This window comes from Dipteris shenzhenensis, chromosome 9 (genome assembly GCF_047967505.1).
Source record: "Dipteris shenzhenensis isolate YYH24624 ecotype China chromosome 9, Dip_SZ_1.0, whole genome shotgun sequence".
Taxonomy (NCBI): domain Eukaryota; kingdom Viridiplantae; phylum Streptophyta; class Polypodiopsida; order Gleicheniales; family Dipteridaceae; genus Dipteris; species Dipteris shenzhenensis.
In genome coordinates this window covers 37,730,455-37,754,079 of record NC_141604.1, presented here as the reverse complement: position 1 = coordinate 37,754,079, position 23,625 = coordinate 37,730,455, and the positions used below count along the sequence as shown (strand labels likewise).

The 23,625-nt window shown below is 43.4% G+C and overlaps 1 protein-coding gene across 5 annotated transcripts in view; it reads left to right on the top strand.

Annotated features, from left to right (window-relative positions):
• Positions 1 to 278: 278 nt before the first annotated feature.
• LOC147898598 (kinesin-like protein KIN-12F) overlaps positions 279 to 23,625 on the top strand; it is a 46,322-nt gene continuing 22,975 nt past the window's right edge. For all 5 annotated transcript variants that reach the window (XR_015541577.1, XM_087379633.1, XM_087379631.1 and 2 more), the window contains exons 1-16: positions 279 to 1,215; positions 1,319 to 1,474; positions 1,552 to 1,635; positions 1,724 to 1,843; positions 3,305 to 3,418; positions 3,544 to 3,636; positions 18,741 to 18,830; positions 18,942 to 19,012; positions 19,242 to 19,316; positions 19,401 to 19,488; positions 19,593 to 19,651; positions 20,328 to 20,391; positions 20,492 to 20,557; positions 20,735 to 20,914; positions 21,064 to 21,168; positions 21,246 to 21,481. Coding sequence is in view for 4 of the 5 variants with exons in the window: in XM_087379633.1 (XP_087235759.1) it covers positions 340 to 1,215; positions 1,319 to 1,474; positions 1,552 to 1,635; positions 1,724 to 1,843; positions 3,305 to 3,418; positions 3,544 to 3,636; positions 18,741 to 18,830; positions 18,942 to 19,012; positions 19,242 to 19,316; positions 19,401 to 19,488; positions 19,593 to 19,651; positions 20,328 to 20,391; positions 20,492 to 20,557; positions 20,735 to 20,914; positions 21,064 to 21,168; positions 21,246 to 21,481 (2,477 nt within the window). In the remaining variant the exon portion in view is untranslated. The remainder of the gene's footprint in view (positions 1,216 to 1,318; positions 1,475 to 1,551; positions 1,636 to 1,723; positions 1,844 to 3,304; positions 3,419 to 3,543; positions 3,637 to 18,740; positions 18,831 to 18,941; positions 19,013 to 19,241; positions 19,317 to 19,400; positions 19,489 to 19,592; positions 19,652 to 20,327; positions 20,392 to 20,491; positions 20,558 to 20,734; positions 20,915 to 21,063; positions 21,169 to 21,245; positions 21,482 to 23,625) is intronic.

Below are 23,625 nucleotides of genomic sequence, written 5' to 3'. Positions count from 1 at the left end.
TCCTCTCCTGCCACAATCTCCGCATGGCTTTCCCCCTGAATGCTTTCCCGTTCGAATCCGCTTGTTGAATCTTCGTTGGAGCTGCCAGGAGCCCGTTCGCTATCCACATTGCGTAAAATTACAAAAATCACAGATGGAGCTCGTGTTTCAACCTCCGCTCGAGCTGCATCTTTGCTGCTCAGCAGCTCGCTGGACCCTGCGGGAATCTCCCGACGCCTCGCGCTTCAGGAGCGTCAATTAGAGTCGGAACCTTCACTCGACCTGCATTTCTTCCCAGTTGCTGCAGCGAGTGTGAACCTGAAGGTTTCCGATTAGCTGCGGAAAAAGTGTGCACTGAAAATGAAAGGGATGTCCCCGTTACGCTCGATTTCCCGCAATTCACCTAGGAAAGGTGGCAATGAGAACGTTTTTGATTCAGAGATAGGATCGACTGTTTCAGCAGCTCCGTCTCGCGCTCCGCTTTGCCCAATACCACTGGTTTCTCAAAACCCAGTCCTAGAGACGTGCGATAACCTTGCTTCCACTCCTCGAGGGAAGTTTGAGCCCTCAACTCCACGCGCCAAAGGAAAAAATCATCAGCGTTCCGAGAATTCCGATGCCCCTACATTTAGCACCCCTGATAAGCATACGGTGCCCTCTAGTGGTGCTGTAAATGGAAGAAACAGATTTGGCTGGCAGAACCAGCGGCAAATTGCTGCAAACGGAACGGAGAGGGAGATCAGTTCGGCAGGTCTCCGATCCGCTTCTCCCACAGGAAGAATTGGACAAGAGAATTCAGGCGCTGACGACGGAATGGATCTCCATACACCCCCCAAACCTTCGAGCAATGCACTAGGATCAGGTGCTCTTCACGGTAACACTATCGGACAGCTAACCAACTCCAACAGAACCGGAAATCTTTCAACCCCGCGATCTTCTAGAAGCGCAAGGTCCTATATAAACGATTCAGAGGCTGGTGGAAGCAGTTCTTTTAATCAAACTGGAACCCCAAATCGGAACGTATCTAGAACTTTGAAGTACAGTCATCAATTTGCAAACGGCAACACCTCAGGGATGGCAAACAACCGTTCAGGTCCGTTGAGCATGAGACCAGTGGGTTTCTCATCACAGCTGGCACGGCCTTTCCAACTCCCCACTTCTGATCCAAATTCGGTAGAAGTACCACATTTTGAACTGGAAGAGGATCCGTCTTTTTGGAACGATCACAATGTGCAGGTGGATCCTTTATTACCCTCAGGAGCACGTTGAAGACTTAGTTTTTGCTCAAGTCAACTTGGTCTCGTTAATCATTTCTCTTGTTGTATTGTAATGCTTTCAGGTGTTGATACGCATTCGCCCATTGAATAGTTCAGAAATCTCTTCCCAGGGTTTAAGCAGGTGCCTTAGACAGGAGAGCTCACATACTATCACATGGATTGGACAGCCAGAGTCCAGATTCACTTTTGATCATGTTGCATGTGAAATCATAACACAGGTAATTACAAATAATAAATACTGTGGGCAATGTTTCTTATAAGTACAGAGTTTACAATTCTGTTGTACTTGGCACAGGGGAAACTTTTCAGAATAGCAGGTGTGCCGATGGTGGATAACTGCATGTCGGGATACAACAGTTGCATGTTTGCATATGGACAAGTAAGGAACAGTGTTTCTACAAGGGGATTGACATCATCTTTGAGATTTTTAAATATGACTTTTAAGTATCTTTGATGCTTCATTGCAGACGGGAAGTGGTAAGACTCACACAATGCTTGGAGATATTGGTGAACTAGAGCAGCGGCCCAGTGACAACCGTGGACTGACTCCTCGCATATTTGAATATCTATTCGCACGAATTCAGATGGTGAGATGCATTTCCTGTAATCGTTCTTGCAGCCCCAAATGCATTTCAGCAATTGGGCTACTGCTACCCAAGGTTAGACCTATGAGATGTTTATTCTTGAAGGTGCCAGTAGTACCTATTAGCATGATTTTTAAATATTATTATTTTTGGTACACAAAACCATGGCCAATTATTCGATCAAAAGCAAAATCAGCTCTTGATACAAAGACCAATTTGTTCTCTGGAGTCTGGGGAACCGAAAAAGACCAGTTTCTTCGGAAACCAACAGATTTGGGTGGAGGTTGTTTATCAAACAAGGAAAGGCAATACATTCCTGGTCATGAATTCATGTTGCTATAATTAATTCCAAAGATGGGCAGCTTTTTGGGAAAAAGTTCTCATTAGTCAAGGAAACTTGGCATGAAGATATTTTGAAATCAAGAACTTTGTAGTCTGATTAAACTGTTGGGGTCCTAGATGATGTGCAGTGGGTTGCTGCATCTCTTAATTGGGAATGTCTTTTCAAATCTAAGTAAGTATTCCTAGGCTATTAGCAGTAAAGGTGCATGCCTTCCCTGTCTTTCTTATAAGTATCATCATAGAGATGTATCTTATAGTAAACTCAGCTGCTACTTATTGCTTACAGTTTGGGAAAGTCTTTTTGTAAGACTTTTCACTTTGTCGTTTTTTAGAACAAATTGTACTCTTATTGGAAGACTAAGCATGTGCAACGTTGAATTTCTAGTTTACTGGAACAGTCTTTCTGAAGCCTTGGGAACTTTTAACTGTGAAATTTGAGCTTAATTGCAGTATGCATTGAGAAGGAACATTTTTAACAATTTCATAATCTTTGATGAAATCAAGGATTTCAGAGTAGGATGTTTTAGCAGACATACTTACTCTGTTGTGGAACAATTTTTATTGTGTCATTTTCAAGCGTTGAGTTTGTGTCATACTGTGGTACTTGAATTCGGGAAAGGTTTTTGGTTGAATCGTGACATTGTCATGAGAGCTTACAAAGCAAGGTTTTCAAAAGCCTTGGATCCCTCTTTCCCTTTAGGAGCAGCAGCTTTATAAATTTTTTTCCATAGCCTGATTTAAGTATACTTGGTCTGTCAAACACATTATCTTTTCTAATGAAGAGCTACAGCTAACAAATTCCTTCCAAGAAATGTTTAGAATGGTCAAATGGCAAGAGGAGGCTTAGGTGTTGCTAGAAATGCTGAGGTCCTCACATAGGTAATTTTGCCTTGAATGCCGGTTAATCTAAAGCTGTCACAGATTCTTTCTTCTCTCAAAAGAGGTCCAGAAAATTGCTGAGATCCTCACCGAGTAAAAAAAGTGTATAATGGTTCTCCACAGAAATAAACTCCTTCTGGTTACACTTGCATTAGTTTGTAATAGATTTCATTTTTTGCTAGCTTTTCTTTTGATCAATATTTGGGGACATATTGTTTGAACTGGTTGCCATGTTCAAACCAGGAGGAAGAAAATCGGAAGAGCGAGCACTTAAAATTTATTTGTAAATGTTCCTTTCTAGAGATATACAATGAGCAAATTACTGATCTCCTGGAGCCATCTTCAACGAATTTGCAAGTAAGTAGCGTTTTTAAATTTGATTCATATATGTCTGCATGTGGCTAAACTTATGCTGCATGCCACAGGTATGGTTTTTGTCAAACAGAGATGTTGGGAGTTCACCCTGTCAGTTCTTTTTGCAGATGCGGGAGGATGTAAAGAAAGGGGTTTATGTTGAGAATCTTCGTGAGGTGGAGGTCAGGAGCGTGCAAGATGTGGTTTTTCTTCTTCTTCAGGTGGGCATGCTGAACTGCTCTCTTTGTAATGCTTGTGTGGTTGATGCTGTTGCAGGTGTGACATATTTTGTGTTGGTATGGGTCCTTGTAAAACGTAATGGAGTGGAAGTTCCTTAACCTTATGTAAATATTGCAATGTCTCCTGCCAAAAAAAAAAACTCTGGAACATATGTTTTTTGATGTGTTTAAGTATCGACTTCTGAGAGGCAAGTGATGTAAAACGTATGCTTATGTGGCGTATCAAAGTGACAGGATACCTTTTGTGGAGCGGTATTATGAATAACTAGTTTGTAGAACAGTCTTCACTTTTGATAACAAGTATTAAATGCAAGCTTAATGGTCTGGGTACAGAGTAATATGTTGCACTGGGGAATCTGTCTTCTAGCTCAACAAGGATTTATCATTTGAGGATATCGTTGGATGGATCATGGCAGGTTGTATACAAATATATAGGGTGGTGAGGTGGCCAGTGGTGCTGGTGGCAGGAGTCTAATTTGAACTATCGACTTTTCAGCTCAACGGATGGCCCTCTGGCATAGATTGCAGGCCTGGGATGGGATTGTTGTAGGGGAAGTTTGACACGTATGGTATAGATTCTAGACGGAGAGACAGCAGGGGAGGCAGGGAACTTGACAAACATGACAGATTTCTAGCTTGTATAAAGTAGGGAAGTAAGGTGAGCTGTAAAAAATTTCAATCTTCTTCAGTCATTGTGTTACAATCACATTGAGCCATAGATGGGTGCATCAGGTGGTGGCAGCAGCGATGCTGGTGTTGGAAATTGGTGATGAGGATGACTTCCACTTCGAATATGTGGAAGCTATAGATTGCATTTTCTCTGTGCCCTCGGGCATCCTGAAATTATTGAGCTGCATAAAAGATTGAACGGCACCAGGTGCCCATACTGGCTTGCAAGTATCAAAAGGCACGAACTGTCTTGGCATGAGCTGAAGAGGTGTGGGCTATGATAAGGTCATACAGTGTAGATGAGCAGACCGATGCAGCCAAGTACATTTCCCAGCCTCATTCTTTGGCAGCCGGTTATGAATTTGGTCAATTTAGGGTCAAACGAGTGCGAGACAGTGTAGTGCACTGCTTGACGATGATGTTGCAGCTGCTAGGCTCACAACAGTACATTTTTGTCTGGACTTTCGCACTTGATTGTTGATCAGGGAATGATAATTGCCTACTTGTTAATGAGAATTTCAAGCCCTTTCCACAACTTGTCTTTTGGTATTGGGCCAAAGGCCTTGGAGAGTCTCTAGTGAAGTTAGGTAGGACAAAATAAACAAAGGGTATCGACAATGTGAGGGAAAGAAAAGAAGGGGGAGGAGTGGAAGGATTGGGCTCAGATAAAGAGAATGGCACAAAATACAAGAATAAGGGACACATTTTATATGTTACAAACCACAGTTAGAAAGCCATGTAAAAGCTTTATGAAGCATTGCACCCAAGTCTGGGACAGTCAACATCGTCAAACTTGGTCAATAAGATTTTGGTCCATTGTTATATATTGTTGAAAATAAGTCTATGAACGAAAAATCACTAGTTGTGGATGGTTTGAGGCTTAACCACGCCTTGGATCAGTGGTCACAGTTTCGTGTATGGTTAACCTATGAACAATTTGATATGTCCAATGCTTTGTTGTATGCAGTTACGCCTGTTGGAGATTTTTATGTGCCATGTCATGTCCTTGAAGTGTTTCAATAGGACCCGTACTAGCTAACCAATCAACATGACCTATGCTTAAGCGGTGGATGCATCCGAAGAAACTAAGAAGGCCCAAGTGCTTGTGGAGGTTTGTCAGGTTAAAAGTCCCTTGTAAGATTCTTAAGAGTGGATGCCAATTTTTAAAAGGCTGGTATTCCATGATTAGTACACTTCGGGAGTCTTGCTGTTTGCCAAGGCACTCATTAACAATCGGGGTTGTCATTGGAGTACCACATATGAAAAGCATGATTTTGTGTGCATGTACAAGTTTGAAAGGGGAAATTTTACTGCAAGGAGCACAAGCTTTTTAAAGACCAAGAAGTAGTTCTAATCCTTTCCTTTGGGTCTAGGAAGTTGATATGGAACCTTGATGTGAACTGTAAACATTATAAAAGAACCTCTCCCCAACTCTAATTTTTCATTCTTGGAGGTGGTTGTGTTATTACACTGTGCTAACTCAAATCTCACTGCTTTTCCTTAGTGTGTACACAAGTGAATATAGATGGATGTAAACAGTTAGTGAACTATGCATATGAGAGTAGAAACAGCTCCAAAGATGGACAAATGTAGCGGGTTATAGACTATCCTCACTCTCTCTCCTGCTCACTAACTGCAAACTGCAAGATGATGCATTCAATGCACAAAGTGATGCTGTGGATGTAAGTGTGAGAATCAGAGGGAGAGAATATAGTGGGCCTCCGAAGGGGGAATATAACGGAAAGGTATGGCTGAATATAACTGTATGGAGGGCTGAAACTCTCCATTGCAAAACTGGAAAAGACTAAGCTAACTAGATGATGTGAATCCTCACTAGATCCCTGGAGAGGCTGAGGCACATTGTTGGTCTGCTGCGGGGAAGCTTGTGCTTGAAGGCCTGAACGGGGATGAGAAATGAAGTTCAAGGGGGCTTCTTTTTGAGGCCCCCTTAGGCCTCAGCCAGCAGGCTGCTGCTGCCCATTGACCAGTTTGCTCCCTGTTCAATGACTTGCCGCTTCTGCTGCTGACGTGGCAGCTGACTTGCTGATGTCATCGCTGATGTGGTGCCCTCCTGCCTGGTTGTGTGGTCTGCTGAGCTGGTGCTGTATGGTCTGTTTGCTGAGCTGGCTCCTGCTTGCGTGGCAGTCCATGTGGCAGCTGGCTAACATGGCTGCCTGCATGGTAGTCCACGTGGCTGCTACATGCTGGCTGGGCAGCCCACGTGGCAGTCCAGCATGCCACGGGCTGAGGATGCCTGTGACAACAAAACCTTGTACAAATATGTGTACAGTGTGCCACCTTCTAGCAGATAAGATACTGCCTAGATGTGGATCCCTTGCACCACAAAATTGTTCTCCTACTTCCTTCTGGCTCCTTGAAAACTCTGTCAGCCTGTGTGCCCTCCAAGAGCTTCAGTGGGCTGAGTAGATGCCCTTGCTCCAGTTGACAGCCAAAGGTGAGGTACTGTCACCTTGATCCTTGTCCTTGTCCTCCTCATTGCTTCCATCTGCAGCCAATGCTGAGGCACAATGGTCTTTGATTCCTGGCCTCTTGCTATTGCAGATTGAGCAGTAGGGAGGTCCAGAAGTACATGCAGAGCCTCACACACTGGCTGCAGCTCCCCACAGTCTTGGCCGACCCTGTCTGGCAGATCTGCAGGCAACTAGGCCGACCTGGCCAAATGGCAGCCTGCCACTGGCCTGACTGCTGTTTCGCCTTCTTTGGAACCTGCTGACCCTGTCTGCTGCACCTGACTGGCCCTGCTTGTGCACCCGCTGGCAGGCAGTCCTTGTTGCTGCCGTTTGTAGGGCTTATTTAATGGCCCTGGCATCCCATGTCAGCTGCCCTATATGCAGCACTTGCAGGGCTTCTGCTCCAGTGATCTGCTGATCATCCTGCAGCCTCCTCTCTGCTCCAGCCACCTGTATGTGCTGCTGCCCACCAGATACAGGTCCCAGAATGCGCAGAGTTTGTACTTGCTGCTGCCCTGCAGCAGTCCTTCCATGCAGCCATATCTACTGCTATGGCAGCCTGCATGCAGCCCATATGGCATCCCTGCTGCTGTTGTCAGATCTGCCCCCATGGCAGCCTTCCTCCCTGCCTACATGGCTTCTCTCTGTCCCATGAGATGCTGCTGGTACACCTCCCCTGTGTCCTCATTTGGGGGCTCACAGGTTGGGAGGTAATAATCCCAACAAGCTACCCAACTCCCTTCTCCTTTCTCTCAACCCCTCTCCTTCCTCTCACTCTCTTTCTCTTACCTCCTCTTCCTCACTCCCAATGCTCTTCTTGTTTGATCTCACTCCATGTGCTGCTGCCCCTCCCCTTCCATCCGGCTGCTTTAACGTTGGGCTGCCAGACTGAATCGCGACCATCCCTCTTGCCGCTGAAGCTTTTTCCAACTGTGCCACCTGTTCCACGGACCTGCATAGCTGCTAGAACTGTAGTCCTTACCTATGTCCTTATGTCTTTGAATTCACAGTGTCTGTTAGTCTTACAAAGAGAGTCGATTGCTCTTCCACTTGGTCCTATTGGATTTTGTCTCCATTCTTTCCTCGCTCCTTGCTCTGCACCACATGAATCTTTTGCTGCCAAAATTCTGCCCAATTAAGCAGCCACCCATGCTATTCTAAGCCTGTGCAGGTTGCTGCAAGCTTCAAAACAGGAAAGAAATGCATTTATGCACTTCCCTCTCACTCTCCCTAGCCTGGCCTTGTCTTCCTCACTTTCCCTAGCCTTTCCAACTCCAATTTGTCCCCTCCTGTGTTTCCTCCACTTTCCACTGCACTCAGCCAGTTCCGCTCCACTCGACCCTCAAGGTCTCTTTCCTCCAATTTCCACTCCACTCAGCCACTCCACTTTCTCCTCCACCCTCCCTCAAGGTTCTACCCCCCACTCGCCTACCTCCACCCAACCCTTTTGCCCCTTTCTTCATATGATGATGTGGCATATGACGTGGTTTTTCTTTTCCAAGTTGGATGTCTTACTCACACTTGGAACCACCATCGCATTATGGATGGGGGGGAATATTATTTTATGTTTCTCTCTTTTCAGAAACCGCCTATTCATAGTGGTGGACTAAGATAGATTATAGGAAAGTGACCAAATGATGTGACAATTGATATTAGAGAATAAGAGTAATCTGGAAAGTATGAATGTTTTTTTAACGCGCCCATGAGGGATTGGGTGTGCCATACAATATGAGGGTTGGCTTGTTGCCTCATTTGCGGATTGGTAAGCTGTTATACAAGCTATGTGGCTTCTTTGATCTCTTGAGGGATTTCGAGCTTTTCCAGTCTTTCCCATAGCTTTTTGCGTGGAACTGTGTCAAATGCTTTCTTAAAGTCTACAAAGCAACACTAGACTACTTCTTTCTTATTCTTGACCCCCTCCGTTGCAGCCAACTATGTATATAGCAAGGGAGAACACCCAATTGAGGAAAGAAGTGCAGCTCCAAGTGATGCCAGGAAAGGTGGGATGTTGGCCCTATAGATAGAGCCGCCTGTAGGCCGACTTGGGGGCTTGATATGGCCGACCCAAGTGTTAGGTATGGCTGACCTAGGGCCAACCAAGTGGTTGGTTGTCCTAGGCCAGGCACAGCCCACTATAAAGGTTTAAGGGTTTGCCAGGGCGCCTAGGATCTGCCCCAAGGCTGCCCCTAGCAGCCCACTGAATTAGGCCTACTAGCCCTTTAATCTCTCCCTATCCTAGCCTGAACGGGGGCATGCACACCCATAATAGAAGTCCTCTCTCACTAGATCTATTCTTGAGATGCTCTCAAAACTAACACGCTCTCTACAGCTCATGGTGTACCTTAGCCTTCATTAGAAAGCCTCAAAACTAACACCCTCTCTACAGCTCATGGTGTACCTTAGCCTCAAAACTAACACCCTCTCTACAGCTCATGGTGTACCTTAGCCTTCATTAGAAAGGGCTGCATAGTACTACCGCTGGAGAACTCAAGACTATAAGGCTGCCCAATTAGAGTAACAGCCCGCATTTGTTGAGTCCCTTGCATAAAGGTCCTTCAATTTGGACCATACCTCATATGCACTTTTCAATATTTGCACTGTCACTCACTTTGTTGTTTGATTGCGCCGTGTACACACCGACCAGCCCAATCCTTGCCAATCGATGCTTCAAACCTTCTCTTGCTAATTGTGTCAGCTAGAGCTCCTCAAACAAACCTAATGAAGGGTGCTGAAGTAGATCGGGGAATGGATAAACCAAAATCGCAGCGTAGATGGGTGGAAAGTCCCCTCTAAAACACGTCACAAAGCCTCAGAGCAGATCGTGTCTCTTGTTGCCCTCTTTGGCTTCGTTCAAACCTAAAGTTTGATACCATGTGAGAGAGTGAAATGCACGGAAGCATGCAGCGCACACGTGCGCGCGCGCGCACAGAGAGAGAGAGAGAGAGAGAGAGAGAGAGAGAGAGAGAGAGAGAGAGAGAGAGAGAGTATTATTGTCCACTAAAGGCCAAAATGGGCCCATGGGACATCAAGAACTCTGCATACAAGATAGCACCAAATCAACGTGCCACAAAGAAGAGGCATCGTCGAATATCATCTAAGTGCTACGCAATACAATGCAAGTGAAAGTACATAATGTCAAATCTGAGCCTAAATACAAAGTAAACTAGATGCAAGGAAACCGCCCCTAGGTGCAAAATGGGGGGATGAGTACAATATGCCAATGCAAAGATACAAGTCCAGGTGTCACGGAGTCTGAGAACCAAAATAATACTGGAAATCCTGTCCATCGACTCTGCCTCCTGCTATGAGAGTACAAATCTGAGCAAAGGTGAGGTGAGCGGTTGGTGGGGCGAGATCTCCATGAGTAAGTCTCCTCCGAAAAGCTGCCATCATCCTGGATCGTCTGGAGATAAAGCGACGAGTACGTCCCCTATGTAACAAGATCTTGCGGCGTCTACAAACCATCTCATATGTACATCCACAGGGTGGAGGCATGTGTCCTGTGTGAGCTCTGACCTCCTCGTGCTCCTCCTGGTCTCTGTCCTCTGGTATAGCGTGTGCCTGAGCTCTATCAGGTTGGGCTCTATCACGCTCCGGTCTGTGCTGATGGTCTCTGAGGTAGTCTCGTCGAAGCATAGTGGCCTCCCTGACATAAAGAGCTAGGCAATGTTGATCCTCGTAGTCCATCACTCGTGAGAGAGGTCCAAAGCCATCCGTGAAGAGACAGTGGAATCTACCTCTGAGCTCATAATATAGCGGGCATGTGCAAATGAAGTGCTCCTCTGACTCCACCTCTCCCATGGTGTAACAAGGGCAGAGAGTTGTGTATATAGCAAGGGAGACACCCAAAAGAGGGAAGAAGTACAGCTCCAATTGAAAAGGGGGGATGCTGGCCCTACAAATAGGGCAGCCTATAGGCCGACTTGGGGCCCTGATAGGGGTAGGTTTGGCCGACCAGCAAGTCGGCTGTCCTAGGCTAGAACTACCCCACGATAAAGGGCCTACCAGGGTGCCTAGGGTTTGCCCCAAGGCTGCCCCTAGCAGCCCATTGAGTTGTGCCTACCAACTCTCTACTCTCTACCTATCCTAGCTTGAAGGGGATGGGCACACCCACAATAGAAGCCCTTCTGACTAGATCTACACCTGAGATGCCCTCAACTCTAACATGCTAGTCCTTTGGAAAGCCTTCTTCAATTGCCTTATTCATGATTATTGTGTGATTTGTTTTTGTCTTTTTCCAAAGAATGCACAATTTTTTTGTTTGTTACCCTACCCATTTTAATATCTTAAATAGACCTTGTGGATTGGTGCCTTCTTATTTGTTTGTTGCCTTGTCATTTTAATCTCTCTCAAATAGACCTTGTGGGTTTGTGTCTTCTTATTAGCTAGTTTTCTTAGCCCCTTTTCAACGTCCTTCACCATTATGATTGCATCCTTGGGTTTGAGTACAGCCACATGTCTTTTGCTTCTTCTCTCTCATAAAGTTGTTGTGAATGTGAGCATGTTTTAAAGCTTGCTTCAATCCTCTTGAAATTTCTTTGCATCAAGGTTTTTGAAGATATTGTCTTGGGATTTTAAAAAATTAAGTGTGCCTCTCTAGATTGCTTTTTCCTTGGTAAATATCCTTCTTGATTATCGTCTTGTACGTTGTGAATGTGAGCATATATGCTTTTTGATTCATAGGATTTCTTTAAAACCTAGCTTTAGTTGTAGGAATGTTTTGTTCCTACTAGCTATATCATCCCTTTTTGCCTTGGAGTTAGTGGGTTTCATGTGGTCAGATGGTTACCTTTTGAGGTTTTGCAAATGTGCATGTCTTTTTGTCTTAGGCCTTGCCCTTAGGTTGTGGCCTTTTATTGACTTGGGACTTATTTATGGTTGGTGTTTTTTTAGTCACAACTTTAATAAACTAGAATCTCCAACTAGCCTCAATTTATTGATTGTTATTGGATTTGTGGAGAAATTCCACGGGTGTTTAAAGGTCCTCCTACAACTTTGATATTGCAATAAGTGCCCTCATATTAGGGCGTTCTGCTTCTTGAGGGTGGCGATCTCACCCCGCAACTCTTCCTCGACCTGCTTCCATTCTTCAGCCTCCTCTTTATCGTGGAGGTCGGCTAACTTTATCTTCTCGTGGGCAAGGTCGTTGTAGTTGGTTTGCATTTGCTCCTTGTAAACCTTTGACTCGAGGCATTTGGCTTTGGAGCTTTGAGCTAAGTTGGCCACAAAGGAGGCATCAAGGGAAGCCTCTTGTTATGGGCTCCTTGCTAGACTAGCGAGGAACATCCAACGATATTGTTGGTGTCTGAGCTATTGTCTACTTGTCCGTTGGGGTGGTACCTTCGTTTGGGATGCTATCGCGCTTAACAGTTGTGGAGCTGGTGCGCTACTGCTAGAAGAGTCTAGGGAGCTAGCATGGTGTATTGGTTGCTTGCTTTACCATGGTCGTGATCATCTTGGGGAAGCATGGCTAGTGTCTTGCAGTGGGGGAGGATGGCCGTCAGCTAGTACATTGAGGCCCCCAAGGTTCATGGGGATGACACCCTCATTGGGGTTGGTGAGGCTTTGAACACACGCCTTAAGTAGAGTGGCCTTACTTTGGGCGGCCACCTGCTAGCGCTCAAGTACGCCTAGGCGACGGAGGAACTTCGCGCCAATAATTTGTTGAGTAGTTTGGAGTGTTACCGCCTCTTGTTGTCAGTTGTAGGATTCGTTGTTCGAGCTCAGCTTGTTTTGCGATGGAGTGTCGAGTTGATTCTACAGTTTGTTGTGCACGATCGTATCATCCTGTTGAAGGACCTCTATCTCATTGTGTTGGAGGTAGTGTGCCAGATGCTTGACAAAATTGGGAAACTTGTAAGTCTTGTTGGACTGGCATTTGCATTGGGAAACTCGGGGGTTTGCAATCATTGGGTTGGCTAGTGAGTGCAATTATTGCCAGTTTAAACTTTGTGTGTGTGTGTGTGGGGGATTTTGATTTTTCGGTGTAAGAGAGAGATCTTGTGCTAGCCCTCGTGCTCCCACGCTGCAGCTGCCTTTTTCTCCCTCAGTTTGATGTCCTTGAGGTTTCGTTGGATGCCCGTTTTGTGTCCGTACGCTTTGTTATAAAATCCAAAAAAAAAAAAAAAAAAAAAAAAAACTATTTTTTCCGTACTATTAAAATACGTACGATTTTGTTCGTACAATAAGGTAAAATCCATGTAGCTTTGTCCGTACAATCAGAAAAACCACTACAGTTTTGTCCGTATAGCCAAAGATCTTGTACAATAAAAAATCCGTACTATTTGAAAATCTGTACTATCAGATTTTCGTACAGATTCGTCTCTACTGTTGTCTGTTCTTGTTGTACTTGCTATGCTTTTCTCCTTGTAATGCTTTGCTTCTTCCAAGCCTTTTTCTTGACTCGAATGGTGGATTATTCCTATGAGAAACTTTCACAAAGACAAGTCGGTTTCCAACAAGAAACAAAAACAGGTGATGGATTCAGATGATTCCCTTAATGACTCTGTTGAGGCTTAGCTTGTTTATGAGGTTATGCATGAAGGTTTGAAGACATCCACAAAGGTTGGAAAGATCCACTTCCCACCATTGGCATTATGGTGGAAGTGGATGATATCTTTGATCCAATTAAGGAGTATGCAAAGCATGCCACTATAATTTTCTTCCCAGGGCGGATGTCTGCTGCAGCAGATGTTGGGAATTGGTTGACTCGAACCTTGGGTGGTTCTTATGTCAAAAAAGTTCATTATGCAGCGAGGGACTTTTTTGAGATCATCATGGCTGATGAGGAGTGCTGGAGCACTCTCTTGTCTTCTATGGCCAACAGATGGTCCATGTCTTGCCCTGGTCTCCCATTCGGGATTATCAGGCATTGATTCGGCATCGTTGCCTTGTTTGGGTAGAAGTTCTCAATGCTTGTCTTCTCTTCTACCTAAAATTGCAGCTTCTCTCGGTAAGGTGGTATATCCACCGTGACCCAATGGAAATGCGAATCGCTTTTGCATTTTGTGGGATACAGATCATTGCACTAGCTTCATATTCGGTTACTGTGAATAATGTTTCCATGGGGAGTGCGTTTTACAAGCTCAAGTGGGGGATGTTTGCAGGTGCTTGCTTTGAATGCAAGCAATTTGGACACATGGCTTTACAATGCCTTTTTAGAGCTCGACGGATGCGAGTGCAAGCTGAAATGGTTCAGCCTTTGAATAAGAATGCAAATGCCTCTTTTGTGGTAAAAAACAAAGGGGTCAAACTATTTTTCTCTGTTCAAGATAAAGGCAAAGCCCCGGCTGTCTCAAATGGTAACGCTTCTTTTCTTGTGTCTTTGTCCTCTCCACCTTAAGGGAGGGGGGATAAAAAATTTGACTGATGGATGGCAAACTCCTCGCAAAGTGATCTCCCCCAAGCAACCTTTGCCTTCTCGGACTTAGAGTGGTGCATCCTGTCATGGGAAAACACCTGTTGAAAACTTTGGTGTTGGCTTGATCTGGTCTGCTGTGATTGCAAATCGGACCTTGTTTCCTCAAGAAGTTGTTGCACTTTTGTCCTCTCCTCAAGCTGATGCTTCATCCCAGGGTAGAGGCTCGGACATTGAGATGGAAATGTAGATGTAGACAGCCCGTTAGTTGTTGTACATACCTGTCCCATAATTGTAAATATGCTTAATCATGTGAAGTGTGTTACTCTCAATGTACAAGGAATGTGTGATGGTCACAAATGGAAACTGGTCTGGATGTATATCAGGCAATTGCAGCCTGATATAGTTGCTTTGCAAGAGCATAATCAGCATATGTATGCTGGTCAAATAGGCCATTTTGTTGGTTATGATATCTTCTATGTTGGAGAGCACTCCTTTTTTGGTGTGGTTGTTTTGGTAAAGCACGATCTTCAACTTGTTGTGGCTCTCAATGATCGCCATGGTAGATGGATTATTGTTCAATGCCTTGTTCAAGGGAAAATTTTTGAATTTTCATTAATTTATGCCCCCAAATCTTCTCGTGATAGAGCTTTGATTTAGGTTGCCATGCATAGCTATCCATGGTGACAACATGCCTTCATTTGTGGTGACTTTAATAATGCTTCTCAATCGGGTGACAACTTCTTAGGCCATACTCATATGTTGGCTTGTGAAACACATGCATGGTCTGATTTTTTGCTTCAGTTGTGCCTGGTTGATCTCTGGAAGGAATTACAGCCCATGCTTCCGAGCTATACCTTTTAGCATAATGCTCAATCTTCTTCTCGGACACGCTTAGGCAGATGATATCAGGTCGATCCACAGCATTGTGATGCCTTTACTTGTCAAATTTGGGTTGATTATGCTTTCACACATTCGGATCATTCTCCTCTTTGGTCGAGGCTTTCCTTACATGAATTTCCCATTGACAGATTGCCTTGGCGAAGGCTTTTGCTAATTAATAATAGTTATCTGGAGCATGCTGACTTTAAAGCCTTGGTCTCTGATGCTATTCAGCCTCTCTCTCGTCAGATACACATTGGTTTGGATTATGCATGGCATGCTTTTGTTGCTGAGATGCAAGCAGTTATTTGGGATTATGGCAAATCCTATATGCAAGCCACAAGGGAGACTGTAGCACATGCCAAATCTACTTGTCAGAGTTTGATTGAGCTTGCTTATCTTTGCTCTGAAACCCAATCCAGACAAATGGGTTTTTTTGATAAAGGTTGCTCTTTCAAGCAATTTTTTAAGAGTTTACACCACAAAAGATAGGCTGGCAATATTTGTCGGATTTGGATGCTTGATAGTTCTTGGTCAACATCTCGTTCAGAGCTTGCTAATTTATGTGTGCAGCACTTCTCCACTCATTTTGGGCATGTGGATACTCTTTCTCCTCGGGTCGTGTCTGTACGTTAACTTGTCTTGCAGCACGTTCATTCAATTCTGTCTGATGCTCAGACTTTCGAACTTGAACATCCCTTCATTGAAAGGGAATTGTTTGATGCACTGAGATCCTGTAGTAGATGGAAATCTCTTGGATGGGATGGTCTCACTGTTGAATTCTTTCTTGCATTCTGGGATCTTCTTAAATTCACCTTGTTGCAAATGGTAAATACATCATGGCAAAATCAGTAGATGCTTGTGTCATGGAAAAAGGGTCTTCTCAAGTTGATTTCAAAGAAGCAGCTATGTGTTTTACTTGGTGATTGGAGGCCAATCACGCTCATGCTAGTCATTTACAAGATCATTGCCAAAATGATGGTTGATCGGATTAAAGGTTATTTGCATGATGGGTTGCATCTCTCCCAGTATGGCTTTGTTCCACGTTGCCATATCACAGATAACATTGCCAATGCTTATATTGGGATTGATTAGCCAAATACACGCAGTAGGATATTCTACTCTTGCAGGTAGATATTGCAAAAGCCTTTGACACAGTTCAATGGGATTTCATCTCGCAAACTATGCGAGCTTTGGGGTTTGGATAAAAAATGCAGCAGGTTATTTACTGGCTTTACAGAGATAGTAATGCAGCTTGCATTCTTTCTGGGGATATCTTTGATGAGTGGACTCTTTGTTGTTCGGTCCGCTAGGAATGCTCTCTCGGTGCTTTATTGTATGCCATTGCTACTCATCATATGCTGCAATATATTGATCATCTTGTGGCTACAGGATCACTTCATGGCTTGGAATTGGATGCTAATTGCAGCATGGTTGCTCAAGCTTATGCTGATGATTCTTTCTTTACCCCGAAGAATACGCCCCATGATCTTGGTGCCTTGATGTAGGCCCTCTCTGTTTATGGTTTGGCAATTGGTCTTCATGTTAATTTTCAGAAGTCTAAGCTGCTTCCTTTGCATTCCAAAGACTGGCATAGTCTATTATGGCTCGGGGATAGTGTATCATCCACTCAGTTAGTTCGTCATCTTGGTTACCCTTTGGGGTGGGAACTCACTCGCCGACAACAAATTGATTGGGTTTTGGCTAAGCTTCAGTAAAAGCTTGAGTATTGGAAACTGGCAACTTGGCCTTTGCACGTTCGTCTTCGAATAGCGCAGTCCATCCTTGTCGCATATATTTAATTTTACTTGCCATTGATCATGTTCACTAAGGCAGATCTTACATCTTTCATGTCTGTCTTTATGGAAATCTTTTGGTGATCCGAACATGGCAGAAAAAGTCTCAGGTTGCTTTCGATGCATCACATTTGTTCTCCCAAGATGCATAGTGGATTGAATATCACGGATATTCATGTGCATATTCTTGCCCACAGGGGGAAAATCTTGCTGCAATTTTTGCAAGGTGATTAGTCTTGGGCTCTTATGATTATGACTTTCGTCACTCATATCAGTATTTTTGCATTGGATCATTGGCAACTCGATCAATGGGATTTTTTTTTTGGTTGCACTGATGGCACTTTGTTTGGCTATCCTTTTGTCTCCCGCTTGCTTCTTGATTGGAAGCATGCTCTTTCTTATATAGAATGGAATGGACGGCAATCTTTACTTGGGAATTCTTTGAGAGCTGAAAGCATTCACTGGTCAAAAGTCTTTCAGCCTTCCTTGGCTTTACAGGAACCTCGACGTTCCTACTTTGTCTCGTTGAAAGGCATCACCTTGGTTGCTGATGTTATAGATGACGTTGGTACTATGCTCCCCTTTTCTCTAGCAATCACTACATATGGATTGAGCTCTCATTTTTGTCCTTTGTGGTGACAAATTACTTCTATGCTTTCGTCTTTTGTTCCGATTCCTCCTTTGGAACTCCAGGACCAATTGAAAGATTGGACTTTGACTTCTCCAAGGTTCTCTTCTCGTCCTTTGAGGCTATCTCAGATTATTGTATTTGCATCGTATAAAATCATTTTGCCTCAACCTTGGGTTTTAGAGAGAGGTGATTTTGTTTGGCGAATGCATCGCCTAGCCAAGTGGTGGAGGAAAAGATTACAGCAACTTTGGGTCTATAAAGTACCACTTCGGCAACAGGTTTTCTTTTGGCGAGTTCTTTTGGGAGTGTTTCTATTTGGACAGCTATTAGCTCATCGACACATTGCTCTTGCACCTTGCCATAGATGTTCTGCTTCTTCAGAGATTGTGCCTCACTTGTTTTGGCATTGTTTGTGCTTTCGTGGGTTTTTTTATTTGCTTCGACAGCGCCTGTGAGCGAGATTCCCATCTGTTCGGTTTGGGAAGTTTTTTTGGCTATTTGAGTTTCTTCCATCCAGATTGGAGTTTCATCTTTTCTTCGTTTGGGTTCGCTACTGGGTACTGTTGACTTTATGGACATATAGGAATTGTAAAGTCTTTGGTGATCCTAGTGTCTCTCTGTTTGGATTTTTTAGGTGTTCTCTGCAGCAATCTTTCTTTGATTGCTTGCAGACCCGCTGCATAGATCATGAGGTCTTTTTGGCATATACTGAAATTTTTAGTTAATGTAATTGTAGCATCTTGTTTTGAGGTTGCTACTCATATAATATAATCAATCAAAGATTTCACCAAAAAAAAAAGTGTGTGTGTGTGTGTGTCTCTTTCTCTCTCTCTCAAACAAAAATTTGCTTGGATTTCATCTAAGTCCAAGCAAAATGTTTTTTGCTTCCAAACTGAGGTTTTGTGTACCCCTCTATTTTGTGTTCTAAGTTGCCTTTGTCTTTCCATGTTACTAGTGCAAATATTGCAATGCTCAAGAATTTTTGTTCATGCAAATATTTCCCTTCATTAATGTCCATGCTTTCTACATTCCATACTTTGATCTTGAAGGTCTCAAATCTCTATGCCATATCTTTGTGTGTTGTCCTTTGATATTTTCTTTTCCTTGTTAAAGGCTATCTTTCCCATGCGTTCTATCACTCTTTGTGACTATTGACTTTAAGTGAGGTCCACGTTAAACCAAATGGGTTGCCCTTTTACGTGGTGGTTTGATACTTTCAGCCAGCCCTAGCTGTTTTGGTGGAGAGAGACAGCTAATTGTGTAATTTAATTTGATTATAGGGTGCTGCCAATAGGAGAGTTGCAGCCACCAATATGAACCAAGAGAGTAGTCGATCACATAGTGTGTTTACATGCATTATTGAAAGCAAGGTATTATTTATTTGATCAGATATGAGTCAAGCAAAGAAATATCTTTTCATTGCAAGATAGAGTTAGTATCTTATTCGTGATAAGAATGACTAGTTTTGTCTCTCTATACAGTGGGAGACAGATTCTATGACAAACATTAGGTTTGGCAGGCTGAACTTGGTTGATCTTGCTGGTTCAGAAAGGTTCTTCCACTATCTCCCTTTCTATGCTTCGTTTCTTTTTTGGTTGACAGTTTGCCTTTTATTGATCTCCTTTTGATCAACTTTTGGATATACGTTTGGAAGCTATGATTTTTTGTGAAGGGTATTTGCGTGGGAGTATTTGAAGAGGTGTGATTGCTCTTCTTTGTAATGGAAAGCTAAGGCATGATTGATTTAGCAACTTAATTGTATTAAGAGGTCTTATGAACAGGCAAAAGACCTCAGGTGCTGAAGGGGATCGTTTAAAGGAGGCTGCAAATATCAACAAGTCCTTGTCCACTCTTGGGTCGGTATTTAGGGATGTAATACTCATGCGTTCGAGGATGTCCATCCTAGTGCATAAGCTCACTTCTTTGCAACCTTGTTCCAGCTTGGTTATCATGATTCTTGTTGATGTGGCTCATGGAAAGCAACGGCACGTTCCTTATCGAGACTCTAAACTCACCTTTCTTTTGCAGGTGAGCTCACAACCTTCGATTAGGATGAAAGAGAGTAGTCATCAAACATTTCGAAGTGCATTGCAGGCTGATAATCTTTTGACCATTCTTTTCTTGGCTTTCAGGACTCATTAGGTGGCAATTCCAAAACAACCATAATTGCAAATGTCAGCCCTTCTATATGGTGCGTTGGATGAATTTTGCATTCTTAAACAAAATATTATCTTATACATTATATGAAACCTAAGCCCTTGTCAAATATTTCAATTTGGAGCATGTGTTCAATTGTTGCTGATTTTAAACAATCAAAGATTAGTGACAAGATTGAAGAGTCTTCATTGTTTAGTGATTTGATCACTTTAGGAGTCATAGAAGTTTAAAGTTTTAGACACGCAATTTGTGCATGTTAGTGTATTGCTCAAAGAGAAGTATTGTAGTCACATGATGTTGAAAGAGCTTCATTTGCTTCTTTGGACTGCGTTGTAAAGCAGCAAGCTCTAAGCAACACTTCCACACTGTATTAGCAACCAATGGTAGTACCTACATGAGGTGTTTTGGCACCAGAAAGGAGCTGATCTAGCTTAGCTAAGGGAGAACAAAATGGTCTCTAAGGATATGTGTTATCGTAGTAATTTCGTTTAGATAGGTCGTCCTTATTGGAAAAGGGCTAACTTTTCCTTCTTGCAACAGAGGTACCATGTCCATAATGTCTACAAATTCTTTACCTGAAGTACTTGGATATTCCTTATATTTTTAGAGGAAAAAATCATGTGCCTCATGAACATTTGTGTGTGTGTGTGAGAGAGAGAGAGAGAGAGAGAGAGAGAGAGAGAGATAAAGGAGTTCTATTTTATTCTCAGCTGTGCATCCGAAACGCTGAGTACATTGAAGTTTGCACAAAGAGCGAAGTTTATTCGAAATAATGTAAGTAATAGTCACCCTTGGTTGAAATTGTGTTAAAAATTTATTGCATGCTTCATTGAACAATTAAATGAGACAGACTGATGCCTAAATGTTTGTGCAGGCCGTCGTTAACGAGGATGCGTCTGGAGACGTGTTGGCTTTACGGCTACAGATTCAACAGCTAAAGGTTTGACCTGATCATCATAAATTAACCCTTAAAATGGAGAACAAAAGTGTGGCACTGACCTTTACATTCTCTCTTTATTTTTGGGTATCAAAAGCATGGGACTGACCATTATGTTCTCTCTTTGTTTGGGTGTATTTTTGAAGGTTTGTTGCCCCTAAAACAAGTTTCTTCTTGCAGGAAGAGCTGAATAGAATTCGTCGGCAAAGCATTTCAGCAATACCTGTCTCCTATGTGCCCCGTCTTCTTGAAAATTCAGCTCCAGAAGATTCTAATGGCTGCATAGCACGTCTGGCGTCTTCTCAAAAATTATACGAAACGGACAACACTGGAAAACACATCGAAATTATGTGCAAAAAGGTAGACAAAGCTTGATATCAAACATGACATTGCTTATGTGAGCTAAGTAAAAAGCTACGCAGAAGTCCTTGCTAGGCAAGAGCTTGATATCAAACATGGCTTTGCTGATGTGAGCTAAAAAATTACTCGGAAATCCTTGGTGTATGCAGATAAAGACATTGGAGGCAGTACTAGCAGGGTCGTTAAGAAGGGAACAGACTGCAGATAACACAGCAAAGCGCCTTGCAGCTGAGATCGAGCAATTGAACCATTTGGTAAGGCCCTTAGGGGTAGCATGCATCTGTCCTTTTAAAAGCTTGGATAATTATGTCATTGACTTTTCTTCATGCAGGTCAGACAACGAGAGGATGATTCCCAATGCAGCAAGATGATGCTGCGTTTTAGAGAAGACAAGATAAGACGATTAGAAGCTACCGTTGATGGTGCTCTGTCTGCAGAAACCTACCTGACAGAAGAAAACCATGCATTGCGAGAGGAACTACAGCTAATACGTGGTCGCGTTAATAGAAGTCCTGAGTTGACACGCTTTGCAATGGAAAATATTCGACTTATGGAGCAAATTCAAAGGTATGTCTTGACATGTTTTTGTTTTGTTTGTTTGGTTTCTGTTTGTCAGGGAGGGGGCGAGAAATAAACCTTTAATTCAAGATTATAGAAAACATGTTGCACAAGCCTAAAAAAATTCCATTAAGCACTGATATGTGTTGAAGTTCGTTGGGGAAGTTCAACAAAAAGGGACTTCCAGATCGACATTGACTAGGATTAGGAGTTTTCTCCAAGAATGTAGACAAGAAAAGAAGATACAGATGGACAGCCAGATTGCTACCCACATGCCAGTCCAATGCATCCCCCTTCATCCCTTATGCCATACGTCATCCTCCCCCATGTCCTCATATGAGCCTCATAGGTGGGAAGGTGGCCAATCTGTACATCTTTGGTATGTTCCAGAATTATACACATGGTGTGAGTTGATATTTTATGTAATGTTGTGTGATCTCAAGAAGTCTTCTGTTAGGTGGAGTTGGCTACATCAAGCAACTCTCTTTTCTAACACTTAATCCTAGATCAGATGGCCATTAGAGTGTGCACAATGTCTATCTAAATACTGGCCAAAGTTTGAGCTGGGTGAACCTGTGTGCTGTCAAGTGCGCCCTTACATTTGCCAATGATACTAGCAATGCTCTCCCAATCGCAAATGCATGATGCATCTGCAAGATTCTACTAAGAGAGAAGAATTCTGTCCAAATGGCAGAATCTGCAGAACGAGTTGATCTCTATGTTGCGATATCTGTCGAACGTGTTGCTGATCCCTCTGTAAAAGATTGCTTTGAAGCATTGTGGACATTGCTGCCAAGAACCCCATGTGCACATTTGTTGATGCAAGTGATAAGGGCTAGGAAGGCATTCCTGTGCTTCTAGCAGGGTGCTCCCATTGTGGCAAGTTGCTCATGTTGAGCAACCTCCTTCTGCATATCATTGCTAGGCAAAGGCTCATCAAATTGAGTGACGCATTTAGGTGCCATGGTGTCCTGTTAGTATCAAAGGGTGTCAAAATGTTGCTAGGTATTTGCAAGACGAATCCCAAATGGCAGGCATGGTTGTCCTAGAGATACAATTGCCATGCAATAGAAAAGCTAAGTACTGTTTATTAGGGCTCTTGAAAATCCATGTGTGTGTGTATGTAAGCGGACATCTAATAGGGCTGCCCCTCCACTCCTCTTCGGAGTAACATTCCCAAGAAACCCATGCTTGACTTAGCTTATTTGTGGCTCTTTTCTATAGCCTAAATCTACTTGGCTGTTGTATTTGATGCAAAACTTTGCCATTCTAAGGTCATATAGGCAAGAAAACGGATATCATTCTAATTATAATGGATCGTTTTTGTCACGATCTGTGACGTATTCCTTTCTCTATATCTTAGACTTATGGATGGTTTGATGAATGGACACTTGTGGAAGGGTATGCCCTTTCGACGGGACACTTCCTACGAGGCATAACCCTTCACAACAGACATTCTATTGAAGAGACACTCTCATTGTAATGTACCCTCTCATCAAGGGTCACACCCTTCACAAGGGGTACACACCTCTTCATGCACATACACTTTGGAGTACACACCTTTTCATGTGTAACTCTTCACTCTCTATATAAGAGAGGCCCAACTGTATGGATGACACACTACAGACACTCAAGCAATACAAATATTCCTTGTTCTCTGCGATTTCAGTCTCCTTTCTGTTTTTTAGCACATTTCTAAATATAGTAAATCTAGGATTTCTTAGAGTGGTATTAGAGCAAATTTCGCTCTTGCTTGTAGGAAATGTCCCCCACCTTCTAGCGCCTATCTGATACATCTTTTTCCGCTAGAAGGATATCCACGGGAAGAGATGGAGAGAATGAGCGTAAAATTTTTTAGCGCCAACCCCACCTAAAGTCATCAGTGGCCTCTCCATCTCCCTCACATCACGAGTTGATGTGAATGGACACGACAAAAATCGTGTCTTTTGATGTGCTTGGGCTGTCCCAAAACCAAGGGACACACCTTTTCCACCATCGGACACACCTTTTGATGAAGAGTTTTTGACTCCTCACCCAAGGGACACACCCCATCGTGGAAAAAAGGACACATCTTTTCGTGTGGGGACACCCCTTTTTAAAACAGGGTCACACCCCTTCATAAAAAGGTACACCTATTCCAAGGGTCACACCCC